This window comes from Zophobas morio, unplaced genomic scaffold (assembly GCF_036711695.1).
Source record: "Zophobas morio isolate AGI-343-1 ecotype UQ-CSIRO unplaced genomic scaffold, CSIRO_AGI_Zmor_V1 ptg000011l, whole genome shotgun sequence".
In the NCBI taxonomy this organism is placed as follows: domain Eukaryota; kingdom Metazoa; phylum Arthropoda; class Insecta; order Coleoptera; family Tenebrionidae; genus Zophobas; species Zophobas morio.
Window position 1 is genome coordinate 21,343,208 of NW_026972116.1, and position 18,431 is coordinate 21,361,638.

Sequence of the window (18,431 nt, forward strand, 5' to 3'; positions counted from 1 at the left end):
TTCGATACTTCCGTTTCAACATTTCGATTTTCAAATTGTTCAATTTTTCGTCTCGATTTTTAGATTTCTTATTTTTTTACCTTTTCGATCTTCGAATTTTTCGATTTCTCGACATCTTAACTTTGGATTTATTGCATTTTGCATATTTTTTAATTTTTTGATGTTTCCATTTCTCTGTTCTCAACTTCTCGGTTTTAGATTTTTGGATTTTTCAATTTTTCGATTTTTAAAAATTGCTTTTTCGATCTTTCAATTTTTCGGTTTTTAAATTTTTCGGTTTTTTAATTTTTCAATCTTTCGATTTATCGATTTATATAAGATTTTTATGTTTGGATTTTTCGATTGTTAAATTTCTCGATTTTTCGAATTTTTAAATCTCAATTTTCAAATGTTTTAATTTGTAATTTTTCCAATTTTTGACTTTTCGCATTTTTGATTTACTGATCTTTCAATTTTTCTGTTTCAACATTTCAATTTTGAAAGATTTCTGTTTGGAATTTTTCAATTTCCCAATTTTTTTTCCATTCATCAATTTTTCGGTTTTTTAAATTCTTACATTTTTCGATTTTGCACTTTTTCGATTTTTAAGGTTCTCAATTTTTAATCTTTCGATTTTTCAATTTTTGTCTCTCAAATTTGTCAAGTCCTTGATTTCCAATTTTTAAATCTTTAAGTTTTCCCTTTATACTTTTTTATTTTTTCATTTTTGATTTTTCAATTTTAAAATTTTGCAATTTTTCCATTTTCATGTTTCAAAAATATAAAGACCTACAAACTGAAAAAAGCAAAAGTCGCAAAATCGAAAATTTTCCAATCGAAGAACTGAAGAAACAATAAAAATCTAAAAATCGAAAAATTGAAAAAAAGAAAAAAACGAATCGAATGGAAAAATTGCAAAATCCAAAAATTATACAATCGATAAACTGTAAAAGTAAAAGATCGAAAAATTGAAAAATTAATTGTCGAGAAATGGAAAAATTAAAAATCGAAAAATTTAAGATCCGATTTATAGAAAGCGAATTTAAAGTTAATTCGCGATTAACTTTTAACTGAGGTCCGTTACTAGGAAACGTGCATGTTTCAACCAATCACGGGCTCATTCCACATTTTAATTCTCTGTTAAACTAATCGAGGATTAAATATTTATAAATATGCTGTTCTATAAACCGGCCCTTATTAAAGTCGAAAATTTTTTATAATTATTAGATTCATATGTAATTAAAAAAAATTGAAAACTAGGAATACTACAGATCAAAAATTGAACAATCTAAAACTGAATAAACGAAAAATTAAAAAATCCAAACGTCGAAAAATCGAAAAATTGAAAAACCCAAAAACTGAAAAATTTCACATTGAAAAAAAATTATAAAACCCAATTATTGAAAATCCGAAAAATTGATGGAATGAAAAATTGGAAAATCGAAAAACTGAAGAATATAGAAATGAAAACTCGAAGATTTGCATATCGTAAAATTGAAAACACGAAAAAAAATAAAAATTAAAAAATTGTAAATCGAAAAATTAAAGAAACAAAAAGCTGATATTGAGAAAACAAAAAATTAATTAAAAATTCCAAAAAATCTGAAGCGCAAAGTTGCAAATCAAAGATTTGAAGAAATGAAAAACTAAAAATTGGAAAAATTGAAAACTCGAGATATTTTAAATCGAAAAATTGCAAATCTCAAATTCGAGAAAACAAAAAACATGAAAAATTGAAAAATCGCAAACCGAGAAATTAAAGAAAAATTAAATAAACAAAAAATTATAAAACCAAAACATTGAAAAATGGAATAATTCAAAAAAATAAAGAAAAAACGAAACGAATCATTGCAAATCGAAACATTTAAAAATTAAAAATGAAACTCGAGAAACTCAAATCGAAAAATTGCAAAATCTAAAAATTGGAAAACTGAAAAACCGAAAAATTCAAACTTAAAAATCCGAAAAATTGCAAATACTGATGAAACAAAAAAACCGACCAATTTTCGTGTACATGGATGATCTTTTGCAATAAAAGCATCAATAACTAAGTTCTGTTAAGGTATCATTAAGGGTATTGGCAAAGTCGTTGAAAAAGTAGGTTAAATTGTTCTTAATTCGATTTAATATCGATCAATAATAGTGCTCCATTTGTAACAATATAATATCAAATGATTATATTTCGCTTTACAAAAACCTGAATTTGTGAGAAACCACCCTTATAATTTTTTTCTTTACTAATACGATTTAAAACTTCTGAAAACCCCAACAACATGTAAATTGAACGAGTTTTTAGAAATCTTGCTCAATATAAAACCCTTAAAAAAAATTATCAAATGCATTAACCTAAGTGCTTGCCCGCTGAACCCACCCCTGCTTTTCAACTTTTTCATCTCCTGCAAAAACGCATCTAAAATATCTCCAAATAACCCCTCGAGCTTTATTAATGCGTGCATCGTCTTATAAAAAATCCCATTTCAGCGCCATAATTTCCGACCAGAAAGTGGAATTTCAGCAAATAAAAATATTTTTATTCAGGTATTTGCAGCATGTGTATTGAGGTGCAGATTGTCGCATTTTCAAGTGATATATGAATAGATGAGGATACTTTGAATTGATATCTATAAGGGTCTTAAGGGTGAAAATGCGTGATTGATGTTCTTAGCATTTAAAGCATTTATCTGTGAAAAAACCTGTAATTGGAGTAACAGCGTTTTCAGGTTCTCTCTATTATCGTGAATGTGGCATTGTAGGTGGAGAGTAGGCGTAATAAAGCTCACCTGCCAAGTTCACTACAAACACTGTTATTAATAACGATTAACATGAAATTGTGTTGCTTCTAATATAATCCGGAGCGATTTAATACTAATGAAATTATTATTACCCTGTCCAAATGAAAAGTGAGTTTCTTACCAGTGATTATATGGTCTGACGTCCTTTTCGAACGTGCTTGAGCTAATGGTCCTCTAATTAATTGTTTCTCTAAATGGGCAGAATTCAAAATGCGTTTGGAAAGAACCTGCAACAATTAAAAAAATATATCACAATACAAAAAAATCATATAACCTAACCAACTAACGCAAAACTTCGTAATCAACCTTTCCAACACGGCTGAAACCGCCGGAAGAAATTTTCCTCTTTCAGATTACCACGCCGAACTCCTTTAAAACTTATAATATCGGGGATAATAATCTCAACAAGCGCTTTCATCTTGACACAGATTAACAAAGTAGTTTCATTATGATTGAAACAAAACCAAAAGTGAAGCAGTTCGAAGTTTACTGTTTATTTTCAGGTTTTCGTAAAAGCAACATTCCATTTTCATCAGAATAGCGTCGATAATGGCAGTCTAAAATTAAAATGGCGTGGAGATTGGAAGGGACATAACATGATAAAAACGTCCGAACACATCAGAGAGAGGCAATTTTTTTGGGTCGAAAGTTCGGGAAGGAATTGGAAGGTGTCATGATGCAGCAAAAAATCTGACAATTTAATTTCATGCAAAAGCGTATCCGACAGTGCGGGGGAGGCTGCATTTTTTTGAGGGTGTATTGTGTCTGTTGTGTCCAATTTATTTTATGGTATATGAAATCCTCTGCAAAATTATCGTACATATTTTTTTTTTAGACAATTTGTTTTAGTAACTTTAAAAAATAAATTCGTATTATTAAGCAAGCAATTTAGGCATTTTTTTAATAAAGATTTACTTCAAAATAATCCAAGATAGCGTGGGTTGCACTTTAAGGAGAAAATTCACTTTGGCTGTAAAATTTAATGCTAATCAAATGTTATTGTTATTTCAGAATCCAAGAAAAACAGACAATTTGTTTCGAAGAAATCGTAAAAGTTCATAAGCTAAATCATTCATTCGTGAAAAAAATAAATAAGTAAATAAAAGCAGCCTCCCACGTTTGTACATTTAAGCGATATTTATTTAAAAATAAGGTTTTACTTTCTCTTGAGGTAGGATTTTCACAGTATAAGCTAGTCAAGGATTAATATTATAACTTCATACTTTGTCAGATGATCTTGCTGTGTATTTTTGACTCGTGGGGAGAAAGCTTTTAAGATAAGGAAGCCGTGGATTAAGTTATTAACACTTTAAAGACAAAGAGTAGCCAAAATCTTTGTAACTAAATTTACTTCACCCACATTTAATTTAAGCAATAAAAATTTTACATCATTTGTACTTGTTGGGTAAATTTTACATAAAGAAAATTAAATCAAAATTAAATACAAAATTGTCTAAAGTAAACTTTATTTAATAATTTTCCTTACTCTTTTTCAAAAGTCTATAACTAGAATTAATTCAGCCTAATAAAATGGATTTTATGAGCTTTTCCAATTGTCTTTAAAAGTTAAAATTTTTTAAACGTTTTTGAAAACACACTACATGTGATTTTTTGTTGTTAAATGGCACACACTGTATATTATAACTGACTAAAACCCTCTAAGATATTTCAAAAATTGTGTGCTACTTTAGGTAATTAATAACACAAATGTAAAATGTCTAACTTATTTTTCTGGACTTATAAGAGCTAAGAGTAAAAAACCGATCTAGAAAGAAATTTCTTAGACAAATTATAAAAATTGCTTAAGTGAAATCTACAAGTTAGTATAAAAAAATACCAAGAGCCCCAAATTGCTTTTAAATTCTTTCAAAAATAACCCAGACACACAATTTTTCGCTCTCTTCCCTCCAGAACTTCTCATTATTCTTGTCATTCATTTCCTGAAGATATACATTACGAAAGTAGGAGAAACGTTAAAACGTTTTTCAAATTTTATAGTTAATGTTTGTGGCCGTGAAAATCTTCAATTCCATTTCATTTTTCGCATTTTTCCAAAAATAAAACCCTAAGAGCTCACATGATTCTTTCACAAACTTAACAAAAAATTACACCAAAGTTTTCCAAGATTCTTTGACACGCTTAAAAAAGACACTTGGGACATCTAAGACCCTTTCAAAAATTTCAAAAACCAAACTTCGGCAGCGTCCAAAAGCTTTTTAAAAGAAAAACAATAATTCTTTGTTTCTTTCTTTCACCTAAGACTCTTTCGTATGTTTTTTCACGTTCTTAAAAGAACCACGGGTTCTCAAGATTCTTTTAAATTATTATTTCTAAAACAAAATACGTTTCATTTTATTTTCTACTTTATTATTAACAAATATTGCGGAAAATATGTTGTGTTAGTGCTGTGAACACGAACGAAAATGGATATTTTTCCGAAAAGGACCGAAAACGGGGTAAGTACGATTTCAGTTTTAATTTATTGAGTTCGGTGATTCGTTTACTCGACAATGTTTAAATTGTGGGAAGATTTTCGAAACGATTGAAATTGGTTGATCAAAGCTATGCATTTTCACGATATAAATAAATAAATTTTAAACATAATTAATATCATTTATAATGTTTAAATATGATGAGCATCAATATACGATAATTAAACCGAAACTCGTTTTCCTACAAACCCGAAATTATTAAAAACAAATCAATTTGTTTAAACAATGTTAAATTATCCCCGAAAATGTGCATTTTCCCGGCCAAAATATGAAAAATAAATTTTGCAGTCTCATCGTGACGTACGATGACGTCAATGTCACGTGAGCTACCTGTATAAAGGTCACGTTTTGCGGTCCTTTGTGTTCAGTATTAATTTCTGTTTGATGGCGGCAAGATCGTCGCGTCATTTTGACGTAAAAGTGGAGCGTTTTAGCGGATTTCAAGTTTATTATTAATACATATTAAGGAAAATTTGTTGTGTTATTTTTCCGAAAAGGACCGAAAACAGGGTAATTACGACTTCAATTTTAATTTATCGGATTCCGTGATTCGTTTACTCGACAATGGTTACATTTTGGATAAATTTTCGAAACGATTGAAGTTGGTGGGTCAAAGCTATACATTTTCGCGATATAATTAAACAAAATTTAAACATAATTAATATAATTCATCATGTTTAAATATGATAACTATTAATATATGATAATTAAACAGAAAACCATTTCCCGAAGAACACGAGGTTAGCAAAAACAAATTAGTTGTTAAATTAACCCCGAAAATGTACAATTTCTGAGCGAAAATATGAAAAATTATTTCTGCAATCTCATCGTGATGTACGATGACGTCACTGTCACGTGAGCCACCTGATAAGAGGTCACATTTTCGATCCTTTGTATTCAGTTTTGACTCCGGTCTGGTAGCAGCAACACTGGAACTCATTTTGGATTAAAAGTTACACGGGTTCGCGAATTTCTAATTATTTGTTAATAAATATTAGCAAAAATGCTTTGTGTTAAGTGCTGTGAACGTCGGTAGCCTTTCTTTCTTTCTTCCTTTTTTCTTTTTTCGTTTCTTTGTTTCTTTCTTTATTTCACCTAGGACTCTTTCAAACTCTTACACATTGAAATCCGTTTCAAATTTGATAAGGTACAAATCCGGAACACTTTTTCTGTTTTCGATTCCATTTCGTTTGTTACCTTATTTCAAAAATGAACCACAGAGTCCCCAAGATTCTTTCGTAGTCTTAAAAAAAAACACCAAGGACTTCCAAGATTCTTTCACAATCTTAAAAAAGACACCAGGAAGTGTCTAAGGACTTTTTCAAACTTTTTCAAAAACAAAACATCGCCAGCTTCCAAAATCTTTTCAAATTTAGAATGACGTTTCTCTTCGGTTTCGCTCTGTTCTCTCCAGAACTTTTCTTTTTTTTTGTCGTTCATTTCCTGAAGATATCTCCACCGAAAGTGGAAGAAACGTAGAAACCTTTCTCAAATTTAATAGGGTACAAACCTGGAACACATTTTCTTCGATTCGATTTCATTTTATACATTCTTCCAAAAATGATCCACGAGGAGCCCCCGAGATTCTTTCGCAGTCTTAAAAAAAGTCACCAAGGACTTCTAAGAGTTTTCCACGATCGTAAAAATCAACAACAGAGAGCCCCATAAACCTTTCACATTCTTAAAAAAAGGACACTAGAAAGTTTCTAAAAAAATCTTTTCCAAAATTGTTCTAAAAAATCAAACACCAGAGGTCCCCACAATTTTTTCGTATTAATAGAAAGACGTTTTCCTTCGGTCTCCAGAACTTTTCGCTTTTCTTGTCGTTTATTTTGTGACGATGTCCTCAACGAAAGTGGGAGAAACCTGGAAACCTTTTTCAAATTTGATAAGGGGCAAACCCGTAACCCGTTCTCTATCGTTGTTTTTGGCCATGAAAATGTTCGATTCAATTTCATTTTTTACGTTCTTTCAAAAATGAACCACATGGAGCTCTCCAGATTCTTCCGCAGTCTTAAAAAAAGACACCAAAGACTTCCAAGATTATTTCACTGTCTTAAAAAACAACACCAGAGGCCCCCAAGAACCTTTCATATTAAAAAAAAAAGACACTAGGAAGTATCTAAGACCCTTTCAACCTTTTTCAAAAACAAAACATCGGCATCCTCCAAAATCTTTTTCAAATTGTTCCAAAAACAAAACCCCAGAGGTCCCCACAATTTTTCATATTAATGGAAAGACGTTTTCCTTCGGTGTCGCACTCTTCTCTCCAAAGCTTTTCGTTTTTTTTTGTCGTTCATTTCCTATAGATGTCTCCAAAAAAGTGGGAGAAACGTAGACACTTTTTTCAAGTTTGATAAGGTACAAACCCGGAACCCGTTTTCTGCTATTGTGTCTGGCCATGAAAATCTTCGATACCATATCATTTTTTAGATTCTTCAAGAAATAAAACACAATATTTTCACAGTCTTTTAAAAAAGGGCACCGAGGACTCCCAAGATCCTTTCACATTCTTAAAAAAAAACACTAGGAGCCATCAAAATTCTATCAAATTATTCTTAAGAAAATACTTTTTCAAACTGCATCAAAATCATATCTCAGAAACCTTCAAGATCTTTTCAGAAAGACATAAGTGAACTCAATATTCTTTCGCATTCTTAAAAAAAGACCAGGGGCTCAAAGGTTCATTCACATTCTTTAAAAAAAACAAAGAGCACCCAAATTCCTTTCACATTCTTAAAAACCTAACACTAGGGTCCCCAAAGATTCTCTCACAGTCTTAAAAATGACATTTCGAGCCTTTAAGACTTGTTCAAACCATTTCAAAAACAAAACATCAGAAGTGACCTTCGAGATTAGTTAACATTCCTTTCTTTCATATTCTTAACAAACACTTAACAAAAGACTCACAGATTTTTTCAAAGCACATCAAAATCATATCTCAGAAGCCTTCAAGATCTTTTCAGATTGTTTCAAAAACGACACACAAGTAAAGACCAGGCACCCAAAGATTCAATTGCATTTAAAAAAAGATCCCAAGAGCCCTAAATTTCTTTCGCATTGTAAAAAAAATAACATTAGAATCGACACACAAGGGAATATTCTTTCACATTCTTGAAAAAAGGAAGACCAGGAGCTCAAAGAATCATCCGCACTCTTTAAAAAAAAGATCTCAAAAGGTCCCAAATTTCACAGTTTTAAAAAATAAGATTGGGTTTCCCAAATATTCTTTCAAGATTCTTTCTCATAAAAAAAGATACCAGAGGCGTGCGAGTTTTTCTCATTCTTGAAAAAAGACACTAGGGGCTCGAAAAATGTTCTCACACTATTCTTAAGAAAAGACTTACAGACTTTTTCAAAATACATCATAATCAAAGTTCAAGCTTCAAGATCTTTTCAGACTGTGTCAAGAGCGACACACAAGGGAATATTTTTTCACATTCTTGAAAAAAGGAGGACCAGGAGCCCAAAGAATCATCCACACTCTTTAAAAAAAAGACTTCAAAAGGTCCCAAATTTCACAGTCTTAAAAAATAAGATTAGGGCCCCCAAATATTCTTTCATAGACTTAAAAAAGGCACTACAGGCCTTTAAGGCTTGTCAAACTACTTCAAAAACAAAACATGAGAGAAGATTTCAAGATCTTTCCGATTGTTTCAAAAACGAAACACAAGTGACTTTCAAGATTCTTTCGCGAAAAAAAAATGATACCAGAGGCGTGCAAGTGTTTTCATTCTTGAAAAAACACACTAGGGGCTCGAAAAATTTTCTCACACTATTCTTAAGAAAAGACTCACAGACTTTTTCAAACTACATTAAATCAAAGTTCAAGCTTCAAGATCTTTTCAGGCTGTTTCGAGAACGACACACAAAGGGAATATTTTTTCACATTCTTGAAAAAAGGAAGACCAGGAGCCCAAAGAATCATCCACACTCTTTAAAATAAAGACCTCAAAAGCCCCAAAGTTCACAGTCTTAAAGAATAAGATTAGGGTCCCCAAATATTCTTTCATAGACTTAAAAAAGGCACTACAGGCCTTTAAAGCTTGTCAAACTATTTCAAAAACAAAACATGAGGGAAGCCTTCAAGATCTTTCCGATTGTTTCAAAAACGAAACACAAATGACTTTCAAGATTCTTTCGCATAAAAAAAAAGATACCAGAGGCGTGCAAGTTGTTTCATTCTTGAAAAAAAAAAACTAGGGGCTCGAAAAATTTTCTCACACTATTCTTAAGAAAAGACTCACAGGCTTTTTCAAACTACATCAACATCAAAGTTCAAGCTTCAAGATCTTTTCAGACTGTTTCAAGAACGACACACAAGGGAATATTTTTTCACATTCTTGAATAAAGGAAGACCAGGAGCCCAAAGAATCATCCACACTCTTTAAAAAAAAAGACCTCAAAAGGCCCCAAATTTCACAGTCTTAAAAAATAAGTTTAGGGTCCCCAAATATTCTTTCATAGACTTAAAAAAGGCACTACAGGCCTTTAAGGCTTGTCAAACTATTTCAAAAACAAAACATGAGTGAAGCCTTCAAGATCTTTCCGATTGTTTCAAAAATTAAACAGAAATGAGTTTCAAGATTCTTTTGCATTAAAAAAAAAGATACCAGAGGCCTGCAAGTTTTTTATTTTTGTGCAAAAAAAAAACACCAGGAGGCCTTAACATTCTTTCACATTCTTAAAAAAAAGACACTACAGCCCTTTAAGACTTTTTAAACTATATATAATTAAAGTACAAAACATCAGTAACCTTCAAGATCTATCTAAGAGTATTTCAAAATCGAATCACAATAAGCGACCTTGAATATTTTTCCCCATTCTTAAAAAAAAGACACCAAGGGTCTTCTAATTTCTTTCAAATTCTTAAAAACGACACTAGGGTCCCAAAAGATATACATATAATGAGAGCCATGAAAAAATCAATGTCATAACTTTGAAATTCAAGTTAACTGCTAAACTATAGCATCGGTAAAAGGTCTTAATTTAAGTTCATGATTGTAAATTTAGTGAAATAATATTCCTAAAAAGAAAGAAAAATGTTCAAATTCAGTCTGAAATATAAAATTATTACACACTTTTCTATTTCATTTAAATAAATCGTGTTATAGAACTAAATGCGAGTATGAAATCCACTGTATAGCAGCATATTACAGTCGTCTAAAAATAAATACGACGATCTCACAAATTGATTGCTGCACTAAAATTGACTTAGTTCAAACGATACGAGAAAAATTACTTTATTCTTCTTCACCTAATTGCATACAGTTTGAGCTCATCAAACCGACTATAAAAAATACTCCCCCTCCATAATTCGATAACATAAAAAATAGCGTGTACAAAGTGTCACAACAAATCATCCGCAGGAGTGGCACCTTCATAATTAATGCTCAAGGTTTAAAAACACACAAATTTCAAAAAAATTCATCAACGTCCATACGAGTCGAATAAAGCCCTCCGTAATAATTTAATTTGTTTCCTCACAGCTAGCACTGAAAGATTGATAGAGCCCTCAAAAAAAGACAATACCACCTTAATTGTCCGCCCGGGATAAAAAATGATACCGAAACGTCTACTCTGCCTGACTCAACAAAACAAAAATGGAATTCCTATTGTGCGGAATTTAGGTTCATTGTGTTAGTGTCGAGCTGTCTGAAGCCTCATCAAATAAATATCACGTACCAGAATTTCATCGACGGTGACGTTAATTGACCACGGCTCTTCTTACATCATTCGATCAAGTATGAATGGGCATTCAAGCAGTTTAAACACCAGAGTTATGTTTGCTTTTTCCGTCCCAGCTACCGTAACCGGGACTTAATTATCATGCTATCTCTAACTCAAATAACAAGTTTTAAGCCAATACCTGCATGACATAATGAGACAAACAGACAACTTTGTTCGCCAACTCCACAACAAACAATATGTTCATGCAGGAAAATGGTATTTGCAATGATGCGTCTCCGAAACTAAATTAATTCGTGGTCTCATTTGGGGGAGATCAGCAATATAGTAGTTCCAGGTTCCACTCCTGCCAATCATTCGGTATTAAATCGTAAGCGCGGTTTCCAAATACGAATTGACTTATTAAGTTAAATAATAGCTGGGACAGTGTGGGTGAATGAAACCTTCAAGCTCTTTGTGGCTGGGTTGTCAGGAACGCGTCTGACGGCATTAAAGAAATAATTGTTTAAAATTGGTTTGTTTTCTTCGTTCTTAATTAAAAATGTGGTTGTGACGGTTGTAAACGGTCGTGGTTGCGCTGGATGGATGTGAAATGACGCAGAGCGTCCCATACAATAACAGGTGTTTCAATATTTACTTTTCATTAGTTTGCACGTTTGATATCTCAAACTTTTGTTTCTCCTATTGGAAATCTCATCAGTTCAAGTTTACAAAGACATGTTATTTGTTTTAAGGGCCTCCTTTCTGTCAGTGTCACATTTAACAGCGCGTCCTTGCCCGCTTTTCTACCTTCTTTAAATTCTTGAAGACAAAATAACTTTTCTTTTTGCATGATTTGCTGCATTTTTGTGTTGACGATACTGCGTAGGTAATGGTTACAACGGAAAGACGAACGTCACATTTTCTGTTGGATTTATTTTCACGTAAAACTATAGGATCAAATTCTTGATGATCTACCACTGTACTGTAGATTAATTTCGTACTTCGTTAAATTAACTTTATACTTAATACAAAAAAAATACATAACGACTATGAAAATCTTGTGGATTTCATTTATGCGCTTACGGGAAGGTTTTAGATGAAACAGAAATTTCCAACTACATGTTTTAAAATGTTCCTGACATATGCAACTAGAAATTACAATTTATTCAAACACAGAGAGTTCTCACAAAAGCCAATTTTTTGCTCTAAATTGTTTCACCATTTGCATGTGAGAAAATTCCGGGCCACTTTCATAGCATAACAAGCCGTTGTTCCATTTTTCACTTTACAAGTTTCTTGTTTTCTTAACTTAAAATTCGCTTTGGTGCTTAATAGGATCCATTTGTGGAATAACCAGTTTCATATTTCCTAGACGTTTCATAATTTCTATAATATAAAAAAGTAGGTTTCCCGTTTCTGTCTGTGTGTCGTCTGTCATCTGTCAGCAGGTAATTGTTGTTTGTTGAGCAAAGAACTCGAGACACGGATTACATCTTTTTTTACCAATACTTGAATAATCTACACTTATTTTTATTTTAACGCACAGAGAGTGTCACAAAAAAATAAATTGTAATAATTTATCAAGAAATTGAAAGACCTCTCTAAGTAATTCTAGCTCGGTTTTTCCTAATTGATTTTGAGTTTCTCAGTTCTTAATCACTTTTTCCAAAAACGCTTTATTCCTTCAATTTTTTCGACTTTAGAAAATTATACTTAATTAGAATGGCTACTTACTTTTAAATCTGTATGTTATATATCTGTTGCTTAAATTATGAATTATGATACTTTAATTTTTTTTTTTCAAAAATTAACTATTTTTTTTTTGCACTGTAGTGCAAGGTAGTCCTCTCGTCACGAGTAGAGTTGAATTGCGGTTTTCTGCGCACTTCGCTCTGTACGGAATGAATTGAGGTCGCTTGACCTCGAAAAGATACTAGTAGGTCACCCCGATACCAACGTATTTTCGTAGTTTGACACAAAACTTTACTAAACCTGGAAGTAGTTTTTTTTGCAAATAATAATTTGTCTAAATTGTTTCATATATTCATATTTTTCAATACATTTTCTTTTATACCATCAAATATTCTAGACTATTAAACTTCGTAAAATACTGTTTCATAGCCCCTAAAGTACAATCCAAACAACATATGGATTTTGCAATTAAACTCCGCCGCTCGGTCTGACAACGAATAAAAAATCATTACAACTGAGATAGGGAGGGTGGGTGGGTGGGGCTTATATTTTGCCCTTTCTTCTTAATATACGACGGAGTCTTCTTTTCACAGCAAGAAATTTAAAACATGTTCAAAATTTTAGTAGGGAAATATGTATTTTGCGATTACGCTCCGCCCCTCGGTTTGACGACGAATAAAAAATTCATCACAATTGAGATCGGAACTTTTTTTAACTACATATAGTTTTCTTTGAACACACGAATTATTGTCAAACACATTTTTGAAAATACATAACACTAAAGCTTAATAATTGGAAAAAAGGTAAAATTATTTAACAGAACTTCCCTGGTCCCTGAAGTACAGTCTAACAAGAACTTAAAGCCAAAATATAAACCCCACCCACCCACCCCATTTTTCATTTTTTCGGTTTCCCAATTTTCCAGGTTCTTGATTTTTATTTTTCTCGACTTTATATCACAATTTTTCGTTTTTCCATTTCCATTATTGTTCAATGTTTATTTTTGATTTTATATATATTTTTGTTTATTCACTTTTTCAGTCTCTGATTTTTCAATTCCTCAATTTTCCAATTTTAAAATTTTTAAAGTTGCATCTATCCGATTTTCCGATTTCTTTAATTTTAAATATTTCGATATTACGATACATATTTCGTTCTATCGATTATTAAGTTTCTCAAATTTTAATCTTTCCATTTTTGACTTTATCGTTTTTTCAATGTTTCAATTTTTGGTTTACAATTTGCAGATTTTTCAAAATTTTCATTTTATACTTTTCCGTTTTTTCATTTTTGATTTTTCAAATTTACAACTTTGCAGTTTTTTTTTTGAAAAATAAAAAATTTGAACATTGACATTGGAAAAACTGTAAAATCGAAATATTACCACATCGTCAAAATTGTAAAGTCGAAAAAGATTGAAAGATCGAAAAATTAAAAAATTAAATATTGGAGAAATTGAAAGATTACAAATCGAAAAATTAAAAATTGAAAAATTGATAACTCGAATAAGTGAAAAACTTTGATAATCCCATAATTGAAGAATTAAAAAATTCTAACATCGTAAAATTAAAATTCGAAAATTTTAAAAACCCATAAATCGAAAAATTTCACACTGATAAAAAGAAAAATTATAAAATCAAAACACTGAAAAACCGGGAAATTTGAAAAATGAAAAATTGAAAAATCGAATAATAAACTTACATTTATCCGATGTTCCGATTTCTTTAATTTTAAATATTTCGATTTTACGATTCATATTTCGATCTATCGATTTTTAAAGTTCTCAAATTTTAATCTTTCCATTTTTGAATTAATCGTTTTTTCAATTTTTCAAGTTTTTGGTTTACAATTTGTAGATTTTTCAAGTATAAAATACTTTTCCGTTTTATCATTTTTGATTTTTCAATTTTACTACTTTGCAGTTTTTCATTTTTTTGAAAAATAAAAAATTGGAACATTGACATTGGAAAAACTGTAAAATCGAAATATTATAACATCGTCAAAATTGTAAAGTCGAAAAACATTGAAAGATCGAAAAATTGAAAAATGAAATAATGGAGAAATTGAAAGATTACGAATCGAAAAATTAAACACTGAAAAATTCATAACTCGAATAAGTAAAAAATTTTGTAATCCCATAATTGAAAAAAAAAATCCAAAATCGTAAAATTAAAATCCGTAAAATTGAAAAACCCAAAAATTGAAAAATTAAACCTTAAAAAAACAAAATTATAAAATCTGAACAATAAAAAAATGAAAAATTGGAAAAATCTAATATTGAAAAATAGAATAATAAAAAATTGAAAATTGAAAACTCGTACATTTCAATTCAAAATATTACAAAATCTAAAAATTTTGCACTTTTTGGATTTTTAAGTTTCTCAAATTTTAATTTTTCGTTTCTTCAGTTTTTAAGTTCTTGATTTCCAATTTGTAAATTTTTCACAGTTTTCATTTTATACTTTCCAGTATTTTCATTTTTGACTTCTCAATTTTAAAATTTGGCAGTTTTTCATTTATCTGCTTGTAAAGTTGAAAAACTGAAAAAACGAAAAATTGCAGATTCAAAAATCGAAAAATTGGAAAGAACAAACAATTAATCTTATCGGAAAATTGTAAAACTCAAAAATTGTGAAATCGAAATATTATAAAATTGTCAAAATTTTAAAGTCAAAAAATTTTAACATTGAAAGACCGAAAAACTGATAAATTAAGAAAAATTACGAGTCGAAAAATTAAAAAATCGAATAAAAAAATTCTAAAATCGTAAAATTGAAAAAGTGAGAAACTCAATAATTAAAAATTTGAAAATTTATTTTTAGAAAGTTAAAGCACGTTTATACAAAACTCACTTGACATACACCTTGTAAGACATTTATGACTTAAGCTGCTTAAGCCAAACCACCCTTATTAGTCAAACTGGCTATTGTACAACTCAACTCAGTTCATTAAGTCATACAAGTTTTACAAGGTATATGTCATGTGAGTTTTGAATAAAATGGTAAATTTTTATAAAGAAATGTGCATTTTGCAATTAGGCCCCGCCCCTAGGTCTGCCAACGAATGAAAACTTCATTAGTATTTAGATCAGGGCAGGTATGGGTGGAGTTTAATCTTTGGCTTTAATTTTTTCTTTTGCAATTAAATTCGTCTCCTTTGGCCCTCAACGATTAAAAAAAAATCATTGCAATAGGGCGGGTGGGCGGGACTATATTTTGCCTTTATTTCTTAGTGTGTGTAGTAATTGGCAACGGAGAAGGCAATGACACATAATATACACACAACTTTGAGAAGCCGAATTATCCTGCAACAAATTTGTTGAAAATAATCGCAAAACTTAAAAATTAGTATAAGGTTATTTAGACAGAACTTTCCTCGCACCTAAAGTACAATCCAACAGATAGCGTTTCTCTAGAAAATATAAAATTGTATTTTTTGTGATAACCTCAATAAATTAAAAAACATAAATAATACCAGTCAAGGTTTAAGCAATTTGGAGGCCTACGGTAAAAACTCACAGCAGATTCATAAACCATAAGTACAAGAGTATGTTATCTTACAAAATTTGAATGGAATTAACTAAAAAATTTGATGTTAGCGTTTTACCATCTACACAATATTCTGATATATAAAATTTGTTTCGAAGGTTACCTGCCTAATTTAAATCGACACAGATGACAGAAAAACGAAAACAGGACATCTATTTTTATATACTCCAGGGGCCCTAAAACGCGGAAAAAAGATAAAAGTAGTGGTTTCACCATATGGACTCTATTACTTTCTTAGCTTACGCTTGGAACATTTTATCCATTAAAGAAATACCGATTTCAAGATGTTTCAACGTCTCCAGAAATATTAAAAATAATGACATTTTTATATTCTCCACTTTCCTACTATGTACTTACCATCACTGTTTCAAAATTACACATCGTTAAAACAAAACCAGTTTTCTCACACTTTTACATGTCTTTAGTGTGTAAACTTGTTTAACAATAACTACTAAATTGTAGCCCTAAATAATTTCTATTAGCCTCTGTCGGGATTTTTTTTCAATAGTTCAAAATAAATACGTAATCTTCGGCCTCCAGACCGTTGGAATGCCCTATATAGTGATCTATCCTGATCTGACTCAATCTGATCTAACCTGACCTGAGCTAACCTGACATGACCTTATATTATTCAAACGATTTAGAATTTTGGTGTTTTCAGGACTGTGAGAAGCACAACAAATTTTATAATTTTACGTACAAATTAGCATCAATGTCACCTCCAAAAATAAATATCTATTCCCAGTATGTGTACATTTTGCCGAATTTTTCGACCTACAAATCCAAGAAAAACACCGTTTAGATCACGCACCGAATTGCTTTCTGGAACCCAGTTGTCATTTCCACCCCACCACTTATCACACACGCAAATAATTATTTCTCATATACGACCCGAAGGTGAATATCACAATTCTCCTGCAATATAATCAGCGAAACGAAATTTGCACCTGTTCGTCTAGTCTAATTAGCAACTAGCTCGGTTATAAATAATTTCCGCGATAAATTTTGGCGCATTACCATTTCCTCCTCATTTCATGATTCTATTAGAGCAGTAAACAATACCCGTACCGTTCACAATTCTTTGAAGTTCGCGTAATAAAGGATTACGTTGGAAACCGGCTCGTTTAAAATTCATATTGTAAGCTCGCTTTCTAAATGGAGAAAACGCGTCTTATCCTTGCCCATCCTGCAGCGCAGGTATGCATCGAGCCGATATCCTACGAAAAATGCTTTCCACAGGATTTGCCATTTAAAACTGAATAATTCAATCTGAAAAAAATCGCGGGCTTACCGAACTGTGTGTCGGCAGAATTGGTGAATCAGAAAGGGGCGCATTTACGAGCATGTTAATTTCGGTCTCAGTGGGTTTTAGACCGTTTAGAGTTGTACATGTTTGCACAATTATTATAATTGTTTTCGATGGAAGTTGGGTGTGCTTTGACGTGCTGTCATATGAAATGTTGCTGAATTGGTGATGGTTGAGATGATCAGAATTGTAGCTGACACTTGGTGTTGAATGAATTTAAAGTTTTTAATGAGGTTTGTTGAAATAATATTTGGCTAGGTTTGATATTAACTTTTACTGACTAAGTGCAAACTGTCGAATTTTAAATGTAAACAAGGTAGCAGATGTAGCAACTACAGCACATTACAAACTCATAATTAAATGGCAAATAAAGTAAAGTTCCGCCAGAAAGTTGGCAATTTAATTTTTAATTGGATGCGGATATTCACAATGCTACTCAGCTGGAGAAAACGAAACTTATTACAGAAAACTACGCAGTTATCACTGACGATACTGTCTGTCTGTCGTCTGTATCAATTTCTGTCAGACACATAATCTTCGAAACTACTGGACTGATTGTTGTCAAAATTTCTATTTATTTTAGCAATATCATGTAGATCGTAAAACGCTAACCAAAATACCAAAATTGGGCTCATCATCCCCACCACCAATGAAATGACGTGGTCATCAAAATTAACACTAATATATATTTTAAACAACAATCATTTTGCAATTTAACTTTAAAACTGCAAAACCGAATGCTTTGAAATCCTTTAAGCTGATCGTAATCGTGGTAAATGGATAATCAAAATTTACTCGTTTATACCCTCCCAAAAAATTGATGACGTCATCACAAAATTTTATACTGGAAAAACTCACATGACACAAACTTTAAACGATTTTTTTTACATCACGATTTTTCGTTTTTCTTTTTTTTCGATTTTACAATTTTTAATATCACAATTTTTCGTTT

General features: G+C 31.0%; 1 protein-coding gene across 3 annotated transcripts in view; it reads right to left on the minus strand.

Moving 5' to 3' along the window:
- Positions 1 to 18,431, minus strand: part of LOC135127217 (corticotropin-releasing factor-binding protein-like) — a 62,697-nt gene that overhangs the window by 12,440 nt on the left and 31,826 nt on the right. For all 3 annotated transcript variants that reach the window (XM_064053610.1, XM_064053608.1, XM_064053609.1), the window contains one exon: positions 2,893 to 2,998. In XM_064053610.1, coding sequence (XP_063909680.1) covers positions 2,893 to 2,998 — 106 coding nt within the window. The remainder of the gene's footprint in view (positions 1 to 2,892; positions 2,999 to 18,431) is intronic.